Genomic DNA, 22077 nt, shown 5'->3' on the forward strand with positions numbered 1-22077 from the left:
GTGTTCTTTAGAGTTTAAAAGCAGTCTAAAAAGGAAATTGGCATAAGACTACAAGAAATATAAACATCATGCACATAAAGAATATGTAGTTACAGTGTGACTGAGGAAAGAAAAGTATGTAAAGACTTCTATTTCTGACTTCCTTTTAAAACTACTGCTGACCTGGCTATCAACCTAATGGCTGCAATACTTTCACTGTCAGTGACCTTAAACAAGTAGTCCGAACACCTATTTTTCATTTTTGTTTCAGGTCAGTGACAGTAAGATCCCATTAGATTAGCATGATAGTCAGATAAAAGTAGAATTTCCAGAGCAATGTCAGCCTACATATCCACCTCAGTATAGCTTTCACTTCACTATGTCCCCTTAGCTACCCTTGAGTTAACCCCAAAGTAACGCTCGAGGTTAAAGCCAGGCATTCAGGATGGCAGAGCAGCAGGGGATTGGCGAACATACCGATCTTTTCTTTTTAATGTGAACTTGAAAGCGCTCTGCTCTGAGCACCTTAAAGTTCACAGCTGTCAAATGCCAGTTGCTAGTGGACAGTGTAGTAGCTGATCAGGCCCCTTGATCAGCTCAAGCAGAGTGCACGGGAGACATTAAGGGTCCCCATAAAAAGGACCTGTCACTGCACAATACAATAATATTGGGGCATATCATCCCCTTTGTGATAATACTAATCTGAAATGAATCACGTAAAATGAAAAAATAAAAATGAAATAAAAAAATAATACAATTGAAAAAAAAAGGAAATTTAGGGACCCCCCACCCCTATGCACATACATAAACATTCATACTCCCAGGACACACATGTATGTAAACTGAGTAAGGCATATTTGGTATAGCTGTGCACATGGGGGTAAGAGAAATTATGCAACAGCTATTATTTACTGTTAACTCTAACCTGATGAGCTATAAAGGTCTTTAAAGTTATAAAGCATTGCATAGTATCCTAATTTCTTGCAGTTTTATGGGTGCCCACAATTTTAAGGCTTGACATATTTAGTAACCATTTACGGGACAGTGTCTTGTTTTTTAAATTTGGCTAATTAAATTGTGTTTGTGTGCACAGAGAATTCCCATGTCTTGGAAACCTTCAGTAGATGACCAATTATCATTCCTAGTAGAAACGTTGTATCAAAATGTATTCTCTTCCGTTCATTGAAGGACACAGCTGGATCCATAGGATCTTGACCATATGGGATGTCCCAAAGCAGTGTAATAGAGGTCGAGGAAAAAACAGAAAACAACATAATAAAATATAACATACACACAGTTGAGAAGGTGCTCACACTGCTGCCTGCAAGACCTTGTGGCAACATCCACCTTATAAAACTTAGAGAAAGTATGGACAGAAGACCATGTAGCGGCCTCGCAAACTTGGGCAACAAAAGCCTGGTTAGAAAAAGCCCAAGAAACACTCAATGCCCTAGTAGAATCAGCAGTGACCAGAAAAAGAGGTTCTTGACCCTCAAGAACATACACCGGAAACCACAGTCTGGCAAATCCACCTGGATATAGTGGTCGACAAGGCCGTCTGCCCTTTCCTGGGACCGTCCAGGACGACAAACAAAGAATCCATCTTTCGAAAAGAGGACATATCCATCAGATAGACCCGAATGGGCCTGACCATATCCAAGGAATGAAGACCCACCTTCTTCTGATGAGATGGTTTGGCACACAAAGAAGGCTAAACAAAGTCCTCATTGAAATGAAAGGAAGAAACCATCTTTGGTAAAAAGGACAGATGAGGCCGAAGCACGACTTTGTCCCAATGTAATACTAAAAATGGTTGTTCATAAGACAAAGCCGCCAACTCAGACACACGTCGAGCCGAAGTGATGGCAACCAAAAAGCAAACCTTCCTAGACTGAACCAACAAGGCAATCTCCCAAATATTCTCAAACGGAGCCTTCTGCAAGACAGAAAGAACCAAGTTCAGATCCCATGTTGGTAAAGGCGGTTTTAAAGCAGGTTTCAGAGGAGTGACACCCTGGATAAAGATACAAACCACAGAATGCATGGCTAAGGAACGCTGAAAGAGAACAGCCAAGGCAGACACCTGCCCCTTTGACAGTGTTCAAGGCTATGTGATGATTCACGCCCCACTGCAGGAAGGAAAAGACTCTGGAAATTGAGAAACGCCAAGGGGGAAAAGCATTGGACTCACACAATGCAAAGTAAGTCCTCCATGTATGATAGTATATCGACCAAGAACTGAACTTACGAGCTTGCAGCATTGTGGAAATCATCGCAGAGGAAAGCCCCCTATCCCCCAGCACCTGGGTTTCAACAGCCATGCTGTTAAAGCCAGCAATTGACATGGGGGTGTCTGCGAGAAGACGAACCACATTTGTGTACCAGGCTCCACGTGGCCAATATGGAGCCACCAGGATCACAGGAATACCTTCCAACTCTATCCTCTGCAGTAGACAGGGAAGAAGCTTGACGGGAGGAAACAATGAGGGAGAACCTGTCCCATGGAGCTACCAGGGCATTCATCGCATCTGCCAATAGATCTCGAGTCATGGCCACGAACCTCAGAACCTTCCAATTGAGCCTGGAGGCCAGGAGATCTACATCTGGTGAGCCCCACCGAAGACAAATCTGACAAAACACATCCCAGGGAAAGGACCACTCCCCCAAATCCAGATCCTGATGGCTCAGATAATCCACCTGTCAGTTTTCCACCCCTGGAATGTGAACTGCTTTATCCCACTGAAATCGGACCGGATGTCCCTTGACAAGATCTGTCCAATGTCTAAGACGCCCGCATCTCCAGGATATTGATGGATAACTTTGATTCCTCCACAATGCGTGAGCCAAGAAAACACCCAGTACTAATCTCCACCCAGGTAGACTGGTATCCAAGAAAAAGCAAGTAGGAGACACTTATTTTTCTTTAGCACCTAGACAAAAATATTTTGTGTACCCATTAAAGAGATATCTCTTCCTGTTCTAATGTTCTAACACCTGTCACCTGGACAGGAAAGGAAATCTCACTTATGGTGACACAGACAACAATAAAATCCTGACAGAGGTTCTAAACCAGTTGTCCCAAATTATGGGTCGTGGGCTGATTATGGCCTTACATGCAGGGCTTTCCCACTGAAAGCTGCAGGGAGGGAGCAATTGTATGCATAGTGACAGCGGTTATATTTCAGTAATCAGGTGGGGTGATCTATTTCCCCATAGTGCCTGTAGATTCCTGGTCACTGACTCCCAATGATGGGGAACCATTTCCCACTAACCACTGACATGATGAACCCAATACTTCCACTGACACAGGAGCACCATTCTGACCACCGACACAGGGGCACCTGGATCTGTCCGGGACCAGATTAAAGTCCCCACATACGATCAGTGCCCCTTTTTGGAGTTTCCGAGCCCTCTTAAGCAGGCGGGTAACAAATCTCGTTTGGTGGGTGTTGGGTGTATAAAGATTCACAATGGTATAGGTTTTGAAGCTGGGGTACTGTAATGATCCCCGGGGTCGCCAGGCCGGCCGTTTGCGTTCCACTGTGGACCGCATCGGGCCGGAGAAGCGCAGGGCAACTCCTCCCCTATTGGGGGAGGTGTTCTGCGCTCCACGCTGGAGCGCGGAAGCAGCTGGCGGCCGCGAGGCTCCGTCTTCGCCGCCGCATGCTATTTAAACGTGCTGGGACGCTAGTAGGGCGTTCCACTATTGGGATTACACACCCTACTACCGCCAGCTACACGCTACAGACCAGGTTCCCTGAACCCTGCTGCAACCGGGACTGCTCACCACATACAAGAGGGGTTACAACCCTGAGATCAAAGCACCTTAAGCGCAAGTACCCTGGGTATTTCCGGCCTCATGCTGGTTCTGACATTGCACTGTACGACACAGGTGTATCTTTGTGCTGAGAATTGATTACCTGTTGTGTATGCACTGCCTCTGTTATCGCTCACCTTGTTTCTACTCAGGTATATTTATGCTGAGATCTGATCCACCTACTGTGCATGGACTGCCTATGACTGTCAGGAACGTAGAACTAATGCCCATAGCATAAGGAGGGCTCGAGTTACTACACACACTATGGCGCGCAGAAACGTGCATAGTGACAGACGAGCAGTAACTGCGCATAGGCGTATTTCGGGACGTCAGACGCAACGTGCGCGTGTACGCGCCTATTGCGCAAATTGGCGCCAATCGGCCTATTTATACCCCAAGCAGCAACTGATAGTTGCTGGAAGATCTCAGCTGTACCTGTGTTCCTGTATCTGTATCCTGTGACTGACCCGGCTTGCTCCTGTTTCCTGCTGTCTGCTGCCTGCCTTCTGACCTCGGCTTGTCTGACTATTCTCCTGATTCGGCTCAATCTGCCTGTTCGGTTCTGACTCGGCTTCCACTGACCAAGTCTACCATCCGGATTCTCCAGGCCTGCCAGCCACTGACCCAGTCCGCCTGAATCCTGCATCTGGCTTCCTGCATCCCACATATGGCTTCCTGCATCCCACATATGGCTTCCTGCATCTGGCTTCCTGCATCCGGCTTCCTGCATCCGGCTCCCCTATCCTTACCAGCAGGTGATCAGCATCCACAGGCACTGGTGTCTCTCTCCGTCCGTGCGCTACCTGTGCCATCTCCAGGGGTGCTCTGACGAGAGTTACAAAATGAGCCTCCCTCATCATTCAGACCATACCAGGTACGTGACAATGACGTTGCTTACCACACTATATACCAAGTACCGGTATGTTCAAATTTTGATTTAGTAATTGTTCAATTGAACTACCATTCACCTCATACCCCTACTGACCGATAATGTTATCAGTGCCAGGCACTGCTCCTACTATGCTACGTGGGGTTACGGCGTAATAACCCTTCAGTATTCCAATTACGCAACTTTTTATTTTTACGGCCCATGATGCGCGAATCCCAAACTCTCTGCTGTTAGACTGAGACTGACGCCTGGGATTCAAGACTGCATTGCCGTACTACTCACTCAAGGGGGACCACAACTTCGCAGCTGAGATCCTATAAGCACTGAGTTATCGGGGGGCGCGTGACAGGTACTTACTACTACCATTGACGCAGTAGTGCTTTTTTTCAACAACCAGGTGCATTTTTTCACTGACCAGTTACATAAAGGCATTTTTTTACTTCTACAGATGCAGGGGCATTTTATACTCCCACTGACCACAATGTAGGGGCATTTTTTTTTACTCCTTCAGACCACAGTCCAGCCCCCAAACAGTGTGATAAATATTGAAATGTCCCTTTTTTTAAGAAAAAGTTTGGGGACGCAAAAATGTAAAATGTGTGTGTTCCTGCTGCTGTCATTTGCTCCCTACCTATTCTGTTTGACTGCAGTGGTGTTCTTCCCTAATTTGGTTTTCTAATATCTGTCTGTTTGTAATAGGTACACAGAGAGCAATAAAAAATTTGCAGAGTTGCCACACTCAGTGTAAGAAATCATACTGCTACCGCACAATAAATATTTCTTACGGGTTAGATCACCTTGCATAGCAGAACACTTAACTACACTCACAATTCAAGTAGTGGAAGACTTCTGGGTATTAAACGCTTTGCACTTTCAAAAATGCAGACTTTACTTTCCAAAATAGGAGAAGCACGATCAATTTCTGACACAGACTCGCAAAGCAGTGATGAGTGATATTCTTCTTCCATGTTTTCTGGGTCAGTGCATTCACTTGCTTTATTATCAAATGGCTCCTGATAAGTAAGAAAATCATTATACAGTTTTTAAGACTTAAACACTGAGTACCAAAAATGAGTACACAATACAATGATGTTACAAAAGTTACCCTCCTTTCACCCCTTCACCCCTGCCTCGACATGAGGTTTAACGGGACCCGACTGCCATTCTATCTAAGTTTACATCTGCAACCGAATTCCAGAGGGATTATCCCCCTCCTAACATAACCTGCTAGGAATTTTGTTTTGTACCACCTGTCACATTGAATGTAGCGGGTCCTGTCCACCCACCTATTTCCCTGTTAACTGTATATGTTGTATGTAACATTTAAAGTCAATTAAAATATTATTATTTAAGTAGACCAGTACCAGTCTACAGTCTACTTACCAGTAGAGATGGGTCATAAGGTAAATATGGAAGGACATTTTTAGCATAAACATGCACCTGTACTGTAACAGGACAGGCTGATCGATTACTTTGTGCATCACAGACAGTTCTTTCAGATATTTGTGTTTTTGTTCCATTACCTGTGAAGAACTCATGAAATATTCATTACTAACATCTGCCATGTCTGAAGGCTGACTTCCACATGTCTTTGTTTCTTCTCTCGTGTGGAAACCATCACATATTTGGGAGTTTTCATTTTTTTCTAACTTTTTTTCTGACCCAAGTTCATCTTCTTCCTCACTGAATTCCACTATGTTGGACTCAGATTGGGTTAGATTTTGGCAATCTAGTAAGGATTCTGTGCTTGTAGTAGATAACCTTAATTTGAGATCTTCAGCCTAGAAATTAAATAAGAACTACAGCGTGAACAATGTAAGCAAGGCCTCAGAAAATAATGCTCTATACTTCAATGTAATACAAGCACGTCTTATGAATCAGAAGTTTCCAAAAACAATTAAAGCTGGTCTCCAAGAAACTATAAAATACACAGCTTAATGGAACTCTGCAATCATGAATACATCATTAAATATATTTGTTTATATACAAGCAGTGTAGGTACATTAATTTGATTTAGAAGCAATCTTGTAGCCCTGTACAGCAGAACTCAGGCTAGAAGAGGCAGAAGCAACCCAAGGAGTAAGTTAGTTGTGCTGCAGTGTTCATGTGATAACATAGAGAGGATAGAGCAGAGTGCCAAGGAGATGAACTCATCGGTCTGCTGCTTCTCCTTTCACTGTCCAGCCACAAACTGAGGGAGGGACAAGAGCCCTACCGTGTGGCAGAGCTGTGTAAATCTCAGGAATGGGTGGAGAGAGTGACAAATCTTTTGGCAGATAAAACAGCTCAGATATATCAATCTCAAAAGTGTATGTAGCTGTTAAGCTAGAGTTCAGCTTTAAAGTAAATAGCATGCTAGATATGTGGTTTGTACCCCTGCCATGCAACTCTGCATAGGTTAAGTATATTCACCCCATGTGTGCATTGGTTTGCTCACACAACCTAGAAACAAACTACAACTTTAATGCCCATGTGCTGCAATCAATGATGAGTTACTGAGGTGTATCCAATTCAATTTCTTTTTGGTAGCTGTAGGTGCTTGGGGCACTTTCTTGTAGGGTTCTTCTACTTCTTTATCATATAAGAATTCTCCCAGGTAGACTCCCCTAAAATAAATCTACCCTGGTAGTTCCATGGTAGAACAGGAGTTTAATACATACCATACTCAAATAATTCAACCCCACACAGCTACCTCCTCATGTATCACTTCTTCCTCTCTTTTAGATTGTAACCATCTAGTCTTGAATTGTATTGTGATTGTAATGTCTTCCTTATATTGTAAAGTGCTGCAAACTGTTAGCACTATATAAATCATGTCTCATAATAATAATAATTGTTCTTTGCTTGATGTCTGGGTTGAAAAAACACACAGAAAAATAGCTTCTGTGAGAATTAAATCACTGATAAAAGTGCGTAGGTGTCACGGCTGCATTTGTTTTCTTTTTTTCATGGCTTTTTCCAATTCTCTCCTGGTAGTGCTGTCTCTTCAAATCTATACTCACCTCCATGAAATGTGATTATAGAATATTATGATTTTTAATGCTGTCTCTTTAGCTCACAGGAAGTGACAAGGACATTGCATTTCTGGCAAGATCAACAGACATTTTCCTGTACCGTATATACTCGAGTATAAGCCGAGTTTTTCAGCCCATTTTTTTTGCTGAAAAGTGCCCCCCTCGGCTTATACTTGAGTCAGCGTCTCGAGCTGGTCAGGTTTCTTCTTACTTACCTCGCCGAGCGTCGCGTCACTGCTGCTCCGGTGGGCGCTGCTCCGAGCGGGGTCATCTGGCAGTCTCCGGGTCCTAAAAAACCCCCGCAGCGGCCAGTCAGGAGCAGGGGAGCAGGCGAGAGGAGCTCCAGGTGGGGTTGTAATTTAGCGGGCAGGCACCTCTAAGTCAGCTAAATTAGGACCCCACCTGGAGCTCCTCCCACTGGACCAGCGCGCCGTTGACTCGTCCCTGCTCTCTCCGGTGATGTGTTCGTAGTTTTGATCGATCACCGGCACACGGACACAGTGAGTGAAAAAATGTTCCTAGCCTTAAAAAAAGGAAACTAAGGCCGGCCATATACTGTTCATTCTCAAACGGATCCTCCATTCACGCTAAACATGGCAGCTGTTGTATTCTGACAGCAATTGGTGTGCCGCTGCCAGAATACCCAAATAGTGACTGCCGCTGATTGGCTATAGTCACTGTTCGGCAGAGAATATTCTGACTGGTTTTTCAACAAAAGGTGATTTTTCAGTCAATCAATGGAGGGCTGCCAACTGGAACAGGGTATGACCAGCTTAATGCAGCCACCACCTCTAAGGACTGGTAAGCTGCAATATATATCAAATTTTTTTGTGTGATTTAGATACTCTTTAAGCCAGAGAAGCTGGTTATCACCTTAGACAAGTTTATTTCCTACTACAAGCTGAAATATTTATGAATGGTGCATATTAAATGAAATATATATATATATATAAGTCTATACAACGGGGGGGGGGGCTTTACTGGTGAATAACACACATCTGGTCTTATGGGAAGATTGTTGGTGAAATCAATATGGTGACAGGGTCTCTAAGTATCTTACCTGAATGACAAGTAAGATATTGGTTGCTAACTTAAAGAGAAGCTATCAGGATAGAACAATGCAGGAGTTACCATTGCTGGCTTTTTTTTTTAAAGGTACGAGGTCCAAGACTATCATAAATATCCTTGGAGAATTACTTAGAAATCACTGATCGAGGACAAGCACATGCTTATCACATGCACCGACATCTGATATGCATGTGCTTGTTCCAGGAGAGTGCCTCGGCAAGTAATGTAGAAAGGATAAGGATGACAAGCCTGTAGCATGTACCTTCAGAAACATGCATCTTCAGTGTTTTTTATATTCATCTGCATTTACCTCGGTACTGCTTATTTCCAAAGAAACACATTTAACCTGTACTTCTGCACTGGGTATCTCTTCTAAGCGAAGCAAACTTATTCCTAGCTCTATGAACTTGTTTTGATCCGGACTTGTTTTTGGCCCACATCTGGCAGGCTGTTGTTCAGAGTGAGGCATCATCTGTGACCAAAAAAAACACACGGCTCTTATACAAACCTTCATTTGGAAAACATTTTGATCACACCATAACTTATAACAGTGACTCATTTTGCAGTTACTGAATTCACAAGAATAAAAAAAAAAATAAACGTTTTCACTGGTTTCCACTACTTAGCTATTTAAGTCATTCAACATCAAGATTTATTTAAGTTACCATTCAACTATAAGTCTGTAGGTCTCCTAAACAGTATTTTCCAGGTCTGTTTCTGCCAAACCCAGGATTTTTGGTATGTGATAATAATTGTATTAGTATTGTATTTTTTGTACAGTTGTGAAAAAGTTTGTATACCAGAGTGTTAATTTTGGCACCAAATTTCATTTTCATTTTAGTCTTAGTCTTTTGACGAAAATTAATTTTTATTTTTAGTTGCATTTTAGTCAACAGATTAATTTTTATTTTAGTCTACTATTAGTCGACGAAATTCAAGTCAATTTTAGTTGACGAAAATTCAAGTCATTTTTAGTCGATGAAAATCTAATAGGTCTATTTTTGGTGTAATGCATTATTTAAGCAAGTCTCTAGCATTTCGAAACTCTTTATTATATATCCCTGGAGTGATTTTTTATTGTATTTAACTTTTATTTTTTACTTAATTGCTATCACATGGGAGGGGGGATCACAAGCCCCCTATGTGATGGCACATTGGAGGTGACAGGTTCCCTTTTAGACCCCTAGTGTCACCTTTCCGCTTCACTGGATTCAGCTGCTGAGGCAGCTGAATGTCAAAACAGCAGGCAGTGGCTTGAAGCAATAGCCAGCCTGTTATTGGTTATTTTAAACTGCAATTGCTACTAATCAGCAGAGGAGGGAACGGAAGGAGAAAGTTCTCCATCAGGTCCTCCTCTGCTGATTGACAGCAGGCAGTGGGTGGGTGCAATAGCCAGCCTGCTGTTGCATTTTAAAATATCCAATAGCAGGCTGGCTATTGCCATCAGCCTCTAGTTACAGAGAAGGCATGGGGGCGGGGCACAGGAGGACCGGGACAGTGACAGCAGCTGAGGTACGAGGGGGGTCAGCGGGGGAAGGCAGTGACAGTCTCTTCTCCTTGCTAGTGCCGGCTGCAGTGCTCTGTGTCCCCGCTGCCTCAGTCGATACAGGCTGGGATTGAAAGGTACACAGACTGCTGCAGCCAGCAGTAGCAGGGAGAAGAACGCTCGAGTAGAGCGGCGGGGGCAATGCTGCAAATAATTGATAATGAGAATCGTTGACAACGATTCTCATTAATTATTTCGTTTTATTTAGTTGACGAAAATTGTTTTCGTCCCATTAACGACTCTTTAATTTCGTTTTCATTTCAATTTTGTCACTGAAAATGGCCAAAAATACGGAAAAAATTTTTGGTGACGATTTGGAAATTAACACTGGTATACCATTAGACATTTTCTGTGCAATCTCCAATCAAGACAAAATAATGAGACTCATTTAGCAAACAACTCAGATTTTGTTTTACCATATCTATATCCCACAAATGATTTTAAATAACCTTAGTCAGATGCGGTCTTCATTTGTTGAACTGAACTGCTCAGTGATTAGGAGTTATTTTGGCTTATTCATTTATGCAAAACTGTTTCAGTTCATGTAGGTTTTTGGATGACTTTCCTGAGGAGTATGGGTTGGATCCTGTTTCACCACTGGTAGGTGTAGGCTACCCCTGAAGCATAGATACATACAAGTTGTGGCCCTGAGAACCACTCCATTGGCAACAGCCGATGACGAAATGGCAGCTGAAGAAAAGTACTACAGATACGCAAACCATTGTAGATGGCAGGTGGATGTGCTACACAGGCAGCAAGCAGACTAAATCATAGAATGGTCAGAATAAAGTCGGTGTTGACCTCCAGAATTCATAGAACAATTGTGCCGCAGGCAGGACACAAAACAGTATAATTAAGGGCGAACAGGAAAAAAAAACAGGGCTAAATACACACAATAGCTAAATTGTTTATGTGAATCTTATAAGTAAATAATGCATTTAAATAAGTGTTTAAGACAAATATGACCTTTTAGAGCTGCTTTTTGAGATTTCTCCCTAATCAACTACCTTGCGTGGCTTTGTGACATAGTGGATGTTTTAATTTAAAATAATTGTCCCTTGCCAAGCACCCATGAAACAAATCTGTTTGTACAAATTGGTAATGTAACAGTAAAGCTTAATGAAACCCTCATGATTTATTATTGTAATGCATCTGCTCTTCTACTTTTGTGAAACTGCTAAGTTCTGCAACAAAGGTCAAAACACCCTGTGTTGGCAACACATAGGAGAGATGGACCACTGCTCTTAATGGTCAAGATGGGATGAGATGACAGACCTGGTCGATTCCATGCAGAATTTTCTAAGCTTGAATAAAGATGGGATGGATGCCCCGTTTTGGGTTTGGGAACTGAACAGGTTGGAGTAAAACCTCTAAAACAGTTCTGCCACCGAAAGTGGGGCACTAACAACTTGATCCAGAAGGTCTAAAATGACTCAATGAAGATCTGCTAATCTGTGCGGTGAAACAGGAAGGTTGGAGGTGAGAAACCAAGGAGAGGACAGGGAAGAAACTCTAGCTTGTAGTCCCTGGGAGCCACCTCCCATACCCAAGCATGAGACACAGCCTGTCCAAGTGTCCATAAAGTCTAACGTATGTCTTCCAACTTGGAAAAGTGGGGGCACTTTTCATGCAGCGGATGTTTTTCTGAGGGTTTGGATTTCAAGCACCGGTCTTACAAGGGGATTGGGAGCCAAGTTTTGGGATATGGACTTTGATGTTGGGGGTGTGATGTAATAAAAATTACTTATTAGTCTATACGTTGAGCTTCTTTGGTATCCTCTGCATGAGTACTAACAGGATACCCATGTAGAAGATGAGACAGGAAAACTTCAGCAGCTTGTCCAAACCTTCTATGATCATGGGATTATCTGCAGCTGTGACAAGCTCCCGTTTAAGGGATTTTGACCTAGCCAACTACTTGTCTGGATGCGTAAAGTACAACTCCAGGAAAAAATTGTATTAACCCTGGCAGTGGGGCTACCCTGACACAGCAAGGATTAACTGCTCACTTTCACCTAGGAACTAAAATAAGGTGGTACACTCCCAATTCCCCAAGCCAGCTTGTTAGACTGGTCATTCCAGGGTCTCTCTCCCCTCTGCTGCAGTGGTCTAAGGTCCCTGAGTTATCAAGTTCTATACACAGTGTATGGGACATGATGACGATACCATTGCCGCAGCGTAGGATAGAGGTTGTTGGGAGCGCTGTGACACACAGTTGGCTCCAAGGTACGGGTTAGTATAACTTTTCTTTTAGTCCCTAGATAAAAATGAGCAGTTAACATTTTTGCTGGAGTTATAATTTAAAGAGAGGTGCATTCTCCACTTGTATAGCGGTCACTTTGTTAAAAAAAAGGACACTGCTGGATCCAGTGTGGAAGACCATGTTTTAGTCCTCTTCAAAAGGATACAAGGCTAGTAAATGCTTGGGGGAGCAAACATCTTGTTAGTGTGTTTCCAATCTCTGTAAAGAAAGACATGGAACAGTGTGCGCACTGGGAAGGTTTTCTGTGGTCTTAGGGGCTCTAAAGGACCTATCACGATCAGGACTCATATGTGATCTGGAATGTGGATTCTAGTTGCATCTGCAGGGGGGCATAGATGAAAGGGTGCATGCAAAACAGGGACAGGAGCCATGGAGCTGGATAAGGCGAGAGGAAGTTAGGCTCGGCTGGAAGTTCAAGGACTAGTAACAGTGCCGAAATGCTGAGTAGATAGCATGGGATCCCCCAGGACATGGAGTCCAAGAGCCATCCGGCTATCATCAGAGCTCCTGATGGTTGAGATGTTAGCTGTGTGTTGGTCCTAGGTCGCGACCCCTAGGTTCACTCTACTTAGCTAACTGCAGACAACAGATGCAAGGAGACAGGGCCAGAAGTCGGGAAAAGCTGTGGACCAGGATGCTGGGGAATAAGCCAAAAGGTCAGGGCAGGTGAAGACACGGATACCAGAGAACAAGCCGAAGATCAGAGCAGGCAGCAAACAAGGAATTCCGTGGACAATCCAAAAAACGGTACACTGATCAGCTAACAGGAGTTCAGCAACTAGCTTGGGAAAGCGTTGCTCGGTCCGTGAGCTGCTCCGAGTTTAAATAGAGTGAGCAAGAGGAAGGAACCACAGGATTGGCTACAAGCTGACTGCACTGATTGGCTGAGAAGCTGCATAAGAATTAGCAGTAGAGGTCAGCCGATGCATACAGTTGCTAGACTAGTGCAAGAGCAAGTTAGGAACAGAGCACAAGCCTTGAGGACTACATGCAACAACACAGCCCTGCATGCCTATAGAACCAGGGTTAAGAGGTCTGCACATACTTGTGGAACTACAAGTGACAGCTCAGCTGCAGCTAAACTGTAACAGGACCCAAGACTGAGAATAGCATTGATTGACGCAACAAGCTGATCCTTCAATTTCAAAGTGGCGTGCATCGCATCAGTAAGAGACAAAAGGGTCTCTTAATTTGGTGTAATGGCAGAAGACTGCGACTCCTCAGAAGCAAGTTTGTCCAGCAAGGAATGGAGCAACTCAGAATAAGAAGCTCAGAGACTTAAATGTACAAGTCTTTAGAGTTGCCTTTCCCAAAAAAATATTTCAATGCCCTTACTGGAACTGCTGCCACAGGTAAAAACTGAAGGCACAGCAACCGAAAGCTTTTGCTATAAGCAGATCCCGCTCCTGTAATGTAGCCCCCCTACATCTGAGAAAATGGAATCTCTGAAACAGCGTAGTCAAGATAGATCAAAATTACATATTTTTGCACAACTGATGTGTTTGGAACTGAACTATTCTGGACTCTGCTACAACTAATGCAATACTCAAATTTAAAGTGACACTAAAACCATGCGTTAAATCTTTAAAAAAATGCATTCAGGTACCCTATTAACAAAAATGTAGGTTGTGCATCACTCGGCTGTAGATCCTCAAATCATCTCTGAATTGGTGCTGACACTGTCCTTCCTTCTGGAGGTTGGCTACTTTTGTTCCCCATGGTTCCTGTGTGTGTTGTAAAGTAGGCACCGCTCCAAGCTCGCTCCTGTGATAGACTACAATCTCAATATAAATTAGTAAACTAAATGTAAGATTGTAGTCCATCTATGCACTGCATATGATGCACAAATAAGGTCCAGCATTTGTAAATGTTAAAAGGTACTTGAATGCATTTTAAAGATTTAACTCCTGAGTTTAGTGATACTTTAAGGTTCAGCGACTATGTGAGAGCACAGATCTTTTTATAATAAGAAGTTTTACCAAGTCCACCATAAAGTCCAAACATCATCAAGTAAGTTATTTTCATCCCTGTCCATTGGTCTTGCTTATGTGTTTTACATGTATAAAGCCTTCCTGCAATATGGACACATATTCAAATGCTGATAATAGGTATTTTAAAGACCATCAGCAATTGAACACCTCTCCAGTACATTCATTGCAATCCGTGTAGTAATGGTATAAGAATACTTACAGAAGGGTGTACCCAAAGTTTAAATAATCTATGCATAAGAGAACAAACACAAATTCCACTGAAACAGATTTTCATTAGCATATAGCCAACATCGTGTTTTTTTATTTTCAATGTAATCAACATATAGAAAATATGACTATATTACACTTCTGAGTTTATTAACAGTTTACATAGTTCATGCAAATTGCTGGAGGCTATCCAATGTGCTACTTCTGATAAGAATATTGAAATCCAAACCCACCTTAAAGGCTTAGTCGACACAAAAACAAATTTCTGTTATAAGTTGAAACTGGTTAGCTGAGTAAGCTGTTGGCTGCTTAATTCTCTCAGGAACTCCAGTTGTGGGTCTCCCTTCCAAAGCTGCTAACACTTCTTATCATTTACTGTGTGGTGTTCTCACTCCTCCCTGGCATACCTCATAATATAAATTAAAAATCAAAAAAGGAGTGTGGGCCACCACAAGTGTGTAGACCTAGGAAACCAAATGCAGAGACCTCATTGCTATAGTTCCCAAGAGGTATAAGAAACCATTTCATGGTTTAATTAACCATGATCCACCAAAAACTAGGTAACTGGTTTTTAGGTAGACTGACCCTTTAAAGCTTAAGCCCAATCTGATCTTCAGGCAGGTGACGCAGAAAAGTCTAGCATAATGTCAATCTGGGCCATCAGAATAAATACAAGTGATGGCCAGATGTAAACAGAGGCCCGAGCATAACTGGTTCTCTCAATATAAAACAAGAGACAGTAGAGTGTATATCTTGTTAACTCCTAAACACTGGCTGTTTATTGGATGTGTTATGTTGTGCAGAACTCCACAAAATAAATACCATAAATTATGACAATGTAAAAAAACAGAAAACAGACAACACACTTTCAATAGCTCTTGACAATATTCTGTGAACTGAATTCTACTTATCATGGAATGTATAAATGTAAAACTCCATTTATGTCTATTTCACATGATTCTGATCCAGTCATTCTACATTCACACTATCAACATATATCCAAAATCTATACAGAGCAGGGGCAGTTTAGTAGATGTCAGATGCCACTTCTTTACCATCCTAAATAAATGATGTGAACTGCAGTCCCATTTCAAGTGGAACCTGCATAACTTCCACTTACAATATGCTTGGATAGATTAACGAAAAGCAGTTGCTGTTCTGGGCTATGTACATATCTACAAGTTATGATTAATACTGCTGTAGTGCCACTTCATGGAGGACACACAACACTATAAGACCCAGATACTGGGGTTTTACAAACTAATTTGCTTAAATAGACATATCACATGATACAGTCTTCACTGGCTACAAATACTCCTTATGATGTATAAGCCGTGGTCACTTCATTTCTTCATTTTCATATCCGCTTCAATTGCACACCGACGACCTCTAGTACCACCATCCTGTTCAGTAAAGGAGGCAAAAAAGGAACAGTGTTGTAAAAAGCAATGCAAGCATCCATGCAAGGGAATGTTTGTAGCCACTTCAAAGGCATAACTGCAACTCAGAAGATCTTCTCACATACCTGAGATAATTCTAAGCTGGAGCTTCTGCCTTCTCACCTTTCTGCTGCTTTATTAACCCTGTCTGTATTTGTATATATTTCACTGTTTTGAAACATTTTTACCTAAACTGCTACACTGAAAAATTAGCAGATCTTCTTTCTCATGCACTGCACAGCAAGTTAACTGGCCCTGTTACCCAGAAATTGAAGAAAATTTGACATGCACATAGCGGATTACAAATAAACAAAACAGCTCAAAGTACAGAAAGAGGCACTAAGAAAGCACTGCTCGACAGATGCAAAGCAAAGTGAAGAAAGTCAAAGAGCTCTAACTGAAGACTAGCAAATCTTGGTACATTCATCTCATCCATCACATTGCACCTATTCAATACTTACAAAGAGAGAGAGAAGGAAGGCAGGAGAGCCCATGGGGACACTGTCCTGTTAAAGGACAAACAGAAAAACAGGTCAGATTCCACGGAGCCTCTCCAACACAAAACACAGACAAGCTGACAACACAAAAGCAGAAGAGGAGCCAGGACTTGACATGAAGATTAGAAGGAAACACAAAAAAACTTAAATAAGGTTTGAGAGGGGTTTTATTTCCGGCACTGGCTTCTCTTGCTGCTCACATAAAATAAGATGCCACTACTGAAATACTCATTTAATTCAAATTCAGTGAAGAAATCAGAGACGATATATACATGTATATTCTTTTAGCTGGTACCGTACAGCATACATTTTCCTCTGTGAAAAGCCACTCAAACTGTACATTGTAAATGTAGGGTGCACTGATATTATTTGCCACATGACAGGCAACTCTTGTGAGTGTTTGTCTGCTTTGATGACGTTGGAATAACCAGAATGTATAAATAGTGATTTCAGTTCCGAAACGCATTATTTAACCACTTCAAGACCAGGTGTTTAGACCCCCTTCCTGGCCAGGCCATTTTATAATGCCCCTTTCGGTGCCTGGCTGTTGGTCAGCATGACCATAAGCATTAAAGGACCAATGGTACAGTACAAGATCAAAGAGGGGCAAGGCCAAGCACAACTTCAGGAACCTATATCATCAGCTTGATTTTAGGGTTCCCGGGAAGCTTTACAAAGTAGGTGATCATACAATCAGGCACCCTTAGTTACTTCCAGTTTAGGAACTTGGAAGTGAACACAGCAATACTTAAAAAAAGGGGAATAAACTTGTCGAATAAAAGAATTTAAAAAAATGGGAATATTATTTCCAAATATATCTATGGAAAAATCTAGATCATCATTCAATCTGACAAATATTAATTAAAGTGGATCTTTCATTGAACTGAAGTGCCAAAGGATTGACAGGTATGGTTTTGCACACCATAGCTTCTCCATCTTTTATGGCTCATGCATCAGTATGTTTTTGAAGCGGACTTAAACTTGAGTTTAGGTTCACTTTAAAACCTAGGGATCAGTTCACCCAAAAACAGAAACTTCATCCTCTGTGTGGTTATTTCCCAATTCCAACTGCACTTCGCTTCTCTTCATTTCAGTAACCTTGCTTGTAGTTTCATTTGGGCTTTATTTATTTTTTACCTTTCCCCTCTCTGTTCCCTCTGTGGATTATCAATCACCTCCTTTGCCAATGTGGCATAGTTCCATGGTCCATGCACTGAACACTGCACTTACTGTAGCTGTGCACTCAAATTTGAGGCAAATACCTCTCTGTCTACAAATAAAACACTTATTACACAATGAAAGGAGGTGGCAACAAGCACTACCAATGTCTAATGTTGAGGTCCTCGACCAAAGCCATTTAAAGCTATATTGGTGGCCCTAAAAAGGGACAGTCATTTTTGATATTTGCCTTCACCCGCAGATTTCTAAGAGGGTGGAACCAATGATTAAATAAAACCACACTGCTCATATTTAGGCATGTTACACAAAGCTGATGCTGTAGTGGCTCACATGGATCTAGTGATACTGTCAATCCCCAATATTTAATATGAGAAAACCCAACCTAAAAAGGAGACCGCAAATCGACACCAAGGTCATCAATCATCATAAGGCATAAACAACATATTATCTATTTTCTTTACCAACAAGCAGATTAAAAGCTATTCTGAGCATCTCTAAAGTGGAGTTAAAAGCCACACCCTAACAAAATCTGACTGGCCACCACTTAAGTGTCTACAGATAGCAGCCGTATGGATATTTCTGCAAATAATCCATCTTTCAAGCTCTAAGCAGTAAACATATGCTATGGAAGGTCTCTAGGGACCTAAAAGCATATATAGGAGCCTGGCTCTTGCACATGTAGCAATTAGTACCTTTTCAGAGGCGTCCTGCTTGCGAGTAGAATCTCGGCCCCTCAGACTCTTAGCGCTTATCCCAGACTCGGAGGTCTGCATAATCAGCTGCGTGGCCAAAGTTTTTAAATAACGCCCATTTCCCGCTGTCTGGGGCGTGTCTGAGCAGATGTCTAAAGACGCCCACTCAGATCTAGAGAGCTCCCGGCCGGCCGTTTTTTTACGGCCCGGAGGTAGTTAAAGTTGATATTTTTTAATCTTTTAAATCTTTTTATAACATTTTTATTTTATTATTTTGTATTTTTTTGAACTTTATTGAGATCATACAGGGGAAAACAAGCCCCTATGTGGTATCATTCAGAGGTGACTGGCTCTCTTTATGAGCCCGACCTCCAATACAGAAGAAAGAGCACCTATGTTCTGTATCTTCTGTACAGCTCCGTTTGTGACAGCTGACACAGGAAGCGCTGTGAATACAGTGCTCCTATGTCACTGATCTCCGCTCTGCTCCCCATCCTGAACTACTTTGCTGTGGTCCCGGGTCCCCCAGAAGAGCGGGGGAGCCTGAAAACCACGGCGGTGAGGGGGCGGAGCGGACTGCTGTACAAGTGATCACTTGTACAAAAACGAGCAGCCCGAAGCTATTTAAAATTTTAAAGCGCTGGCATCGGTGCTATGTATAGGGCCATTTTCACGAGTACAAGTACTTGGGAAAATGTCCTGTATCTGTATCAGGACATCCCTAAAAGTTACCATAGCCTTCAAATGCATACAACTTCAAAACCAACCTTATGCATTACTAATGAAACAAAGCATTTTCTATAGTCTGAGAACAAGTACATTAAAAAGTAAGTTAGGCAAAGAGCAAAGATGCCCGTACACATTTTATAACCAAAGCCATACCTGAATCTGCTCCAACACATCCCTCTGCATCTCCACAGCCATATGATAGACGTCGTGATCAGAGCTATTATACATCACAGCATTCTGGAACATAAGCATGATGTCTCTCTGAAACTCAGCTGTGGTTCGAATTATACCCGTCTCAATGTTCTTTTTTATCGTAGAAAGGTCCATAGGCCTTACAGGGAAGAGAAACAAGAATTAGATGAAGATTTTGTAGTGAATAGTCTTATTGATATAGATTATTTTCTTCAATTGTAGATAGCAAGTACAATACAGATCAGATTTTTATAAACTAGAACAAAAAAAAGGCACTAAGCATTTCCTATGCAGGGGAGTATAGTCCAGGAGGAGAAATGCCCTTCTGTGTTTCCTCTGTTTCCTGTACCCAGAGTTCTGCTGTGTCCTTTAATGAATGTGCAGAAGAAAAATAAATTGTTGTGTCCACGGCAGCCAAATAATATGCTTCAATTATATTATTTTCATATTATATCAGAGCCTAAATGCTACTGAATTAGTGAGGCCTCAATGAGTAAGCCTTGTGACAGGGCAAAACACCTCTGAAGGAAGCAAGTCTAGAGGGGAACACCTGCTGTTTGAAACAAAGTTTTTTTTGAATGGTGGTAGTGCAGCCTGTGTTGGAATTGTTTGAATAAATAAAGAAGGGGTTTATACATTTGGATCACTAGATGTTTTAAATTAGCAGGGAGTCTTGTACTATATATGCTCTGTGCCCCGGTTGTGTAGTAAAATGTATTAGGGGCCGAGTTGAAAGTAAACTTGTCAAAATAACTTGAGCTAGAATCTTTTTTCTGATTTTTATGGATTTGATTAGGTCTCATCACCGCAAAATAACCACAATTATATTAACAGAACAGTCAATATTTCACAGAGCCAAGAAAATCATAGGTCTTCCTTCATTTAACTAAATAACAATGGCATTTTAAGACAAGTGTAAGGAAAACAAAAAGTGTTAAGGATTATTGTGGCCAAAGATTTGACATTACCTTTGTACAATGCTGTGATAGCCAGGAGCAATGTCATCTGTTACAGGCTGCAGGAAGACATTGGCATACCTGGATGTAGAGAGATCATCATAAAATTATTACGGTTGACATGGGTTTAATGTAAGAACTTTGTTTCATATAAAAGGTGTACTTATACTTAACACCACCAGTCTGAAAGAAGCCTCTCAGTATATCTCTGAAAATTGCTCAGTATGGGTATGTTGGCCTACTGCACATATCTCAGTAATACAAAATCAGTGAAAACATGAATATATGCTCTGCAGTGAAATGAAAGTGATATTAAAGTCAAAAGGATTTTAAGCCATTTCAAATGCTGACGAAATCACTGAAAATGGATGCTGCTCCTTGGTGTTTAAACGTTTTAGTTTCCTGCTGAATCTGCTGATCACTTGAGCATTGGTCCTGACTTCCTGTTTTAGAGTGACTCCTTTCTCAAGCAGAGTACTATGCAGTCACCCATGTGTGTGCTGGTAAGCTGAGTGTGTGTCTCCACAAACACAGCAAATCAAGCTACTTCCCGACCCCCTCTCTCTTCTCCAAGCTAGTAGATGAACAGTTGCTGGAGTCTGCTCTGTCTCTTGTACAGGACAGGAAGTTCAGGGAAGCTGAGAGACTTGGAAGCAGCTGTTTGGAAGCAACTTCATAACTGTAAGCAACTTCATAACTAAGTGTTTGGGCAAAAATGTAAAGACATGCTTTGCTGGGCAATGTATATTTGTATGATCTGGAGTCCTAACTAAAAAAAAAAGTTTGAGAATGTAATACTTATGTTCCCCTCGCAGTAATTTCTTTTTTGCTCCTTGATGAGCTCTGTCTGTTGGCCAGCATCATTTTACCCACTACCCCTGAGCCTAGGTCACCCTGGATCGACCATAGCGTGTGACTGGACACTGAAAGAAGCAGCACAGTATGAGCTCATCGCTCTTCCTCTCAGTATACTTGCTTGTCAGCATATGAACCAATTGATTAATTTTACTGCTTTTTCCTGTCACTCTAGCCCTGCTGCACAGAGATTGCTAGAGGCGCTTAAAGGTCAAATTAATGTACTGCTCACATTTATAATAATTTAATAATGTTTTATTGATTAGAGAGCTAAATTAATTTGTGTCTTTTATATCTGCCTATGGTTTAGCTTTAATGTAACAACTTGCCCACACAGTCAAGTTTTCATGTCAAGGCACATATACACTTGTATTTCCCTGTCCAACAAATATATAGTGCAATTTATGACAGCTGGTTATTACAGACCTGTGATTGGCTGCTGCCCGCCACACCAACATTATGGCCTTTTTCCATATCTTCTGAGCTTGAATGGCCTCTTGATCTTCACTGCAGACAGAACTGAAACACAGAAAAATAAGATGTTGTAAACATATATAATCTGCTAAGATAACTTCTTTAAAATGAAACACTCTACAGCAAATAAAAACCTCAGAAGTTCTAACCCTCCCCACTCTACTAAATAAAGCATTAATGCTGTGTATGCCTCTGCTGGAGCACTTTCTGCTCGCTTCCTGTCATGATGTCAATAAAAAACTCACACAGGCTTTAACCCACCTCAACTGTTCTGAAAACCTTCACAATGT

At 41.8% G+C, this 22077-nt stretch overlaps 1 protein-coding gene across 1 annotated transcript in view; it reads right to left on the reverse strand.

Moving 5' to 3' along the window:
• Positions 1-1569: 1569 nt before the first annotated feature.
• The window catches only part of BRD8 (bromodomain containing 8), a 32662-nt gene continuing 12154 nt past the window's right edge, over positions 1570-22077 (reverse strand). The window contains 7 exon segments of the mRNA XM_018569229.1: positions 1570-1582; positions 16084-16177; positions 16675-16719; positions 18582-18710; positions 19464-19641; positions 20471-20539; positions 21740-21832. Coding sequence (XP_018424731.1) covers positions 16118-16177; positions 16675-16719; positions 18582-18710; positions 19464-19641; positions 20471-20539; positions 21740-21832 — 574 coding nt within the window. The 3' untranslated portion in view covers positions 1570-1582; positions 16084-16117.

This window comes from Nanorana parkeri, unplaced genomic scaffold (assembly GCF_000935625.1).
Source record: "Nanorana parkeri isolate BGI_ZX_2015 unplaced genomic scaffold, ASM93562v1 scaffold1306, whole genome shotgun sequence".
In the NCBI taxonomy this organism is placed as follows: Eukaryota; Metazoa; Chordata; class Amphibia; order Anura; family Dicroglossidae; genus Nanorana; species Nanorana parkeri.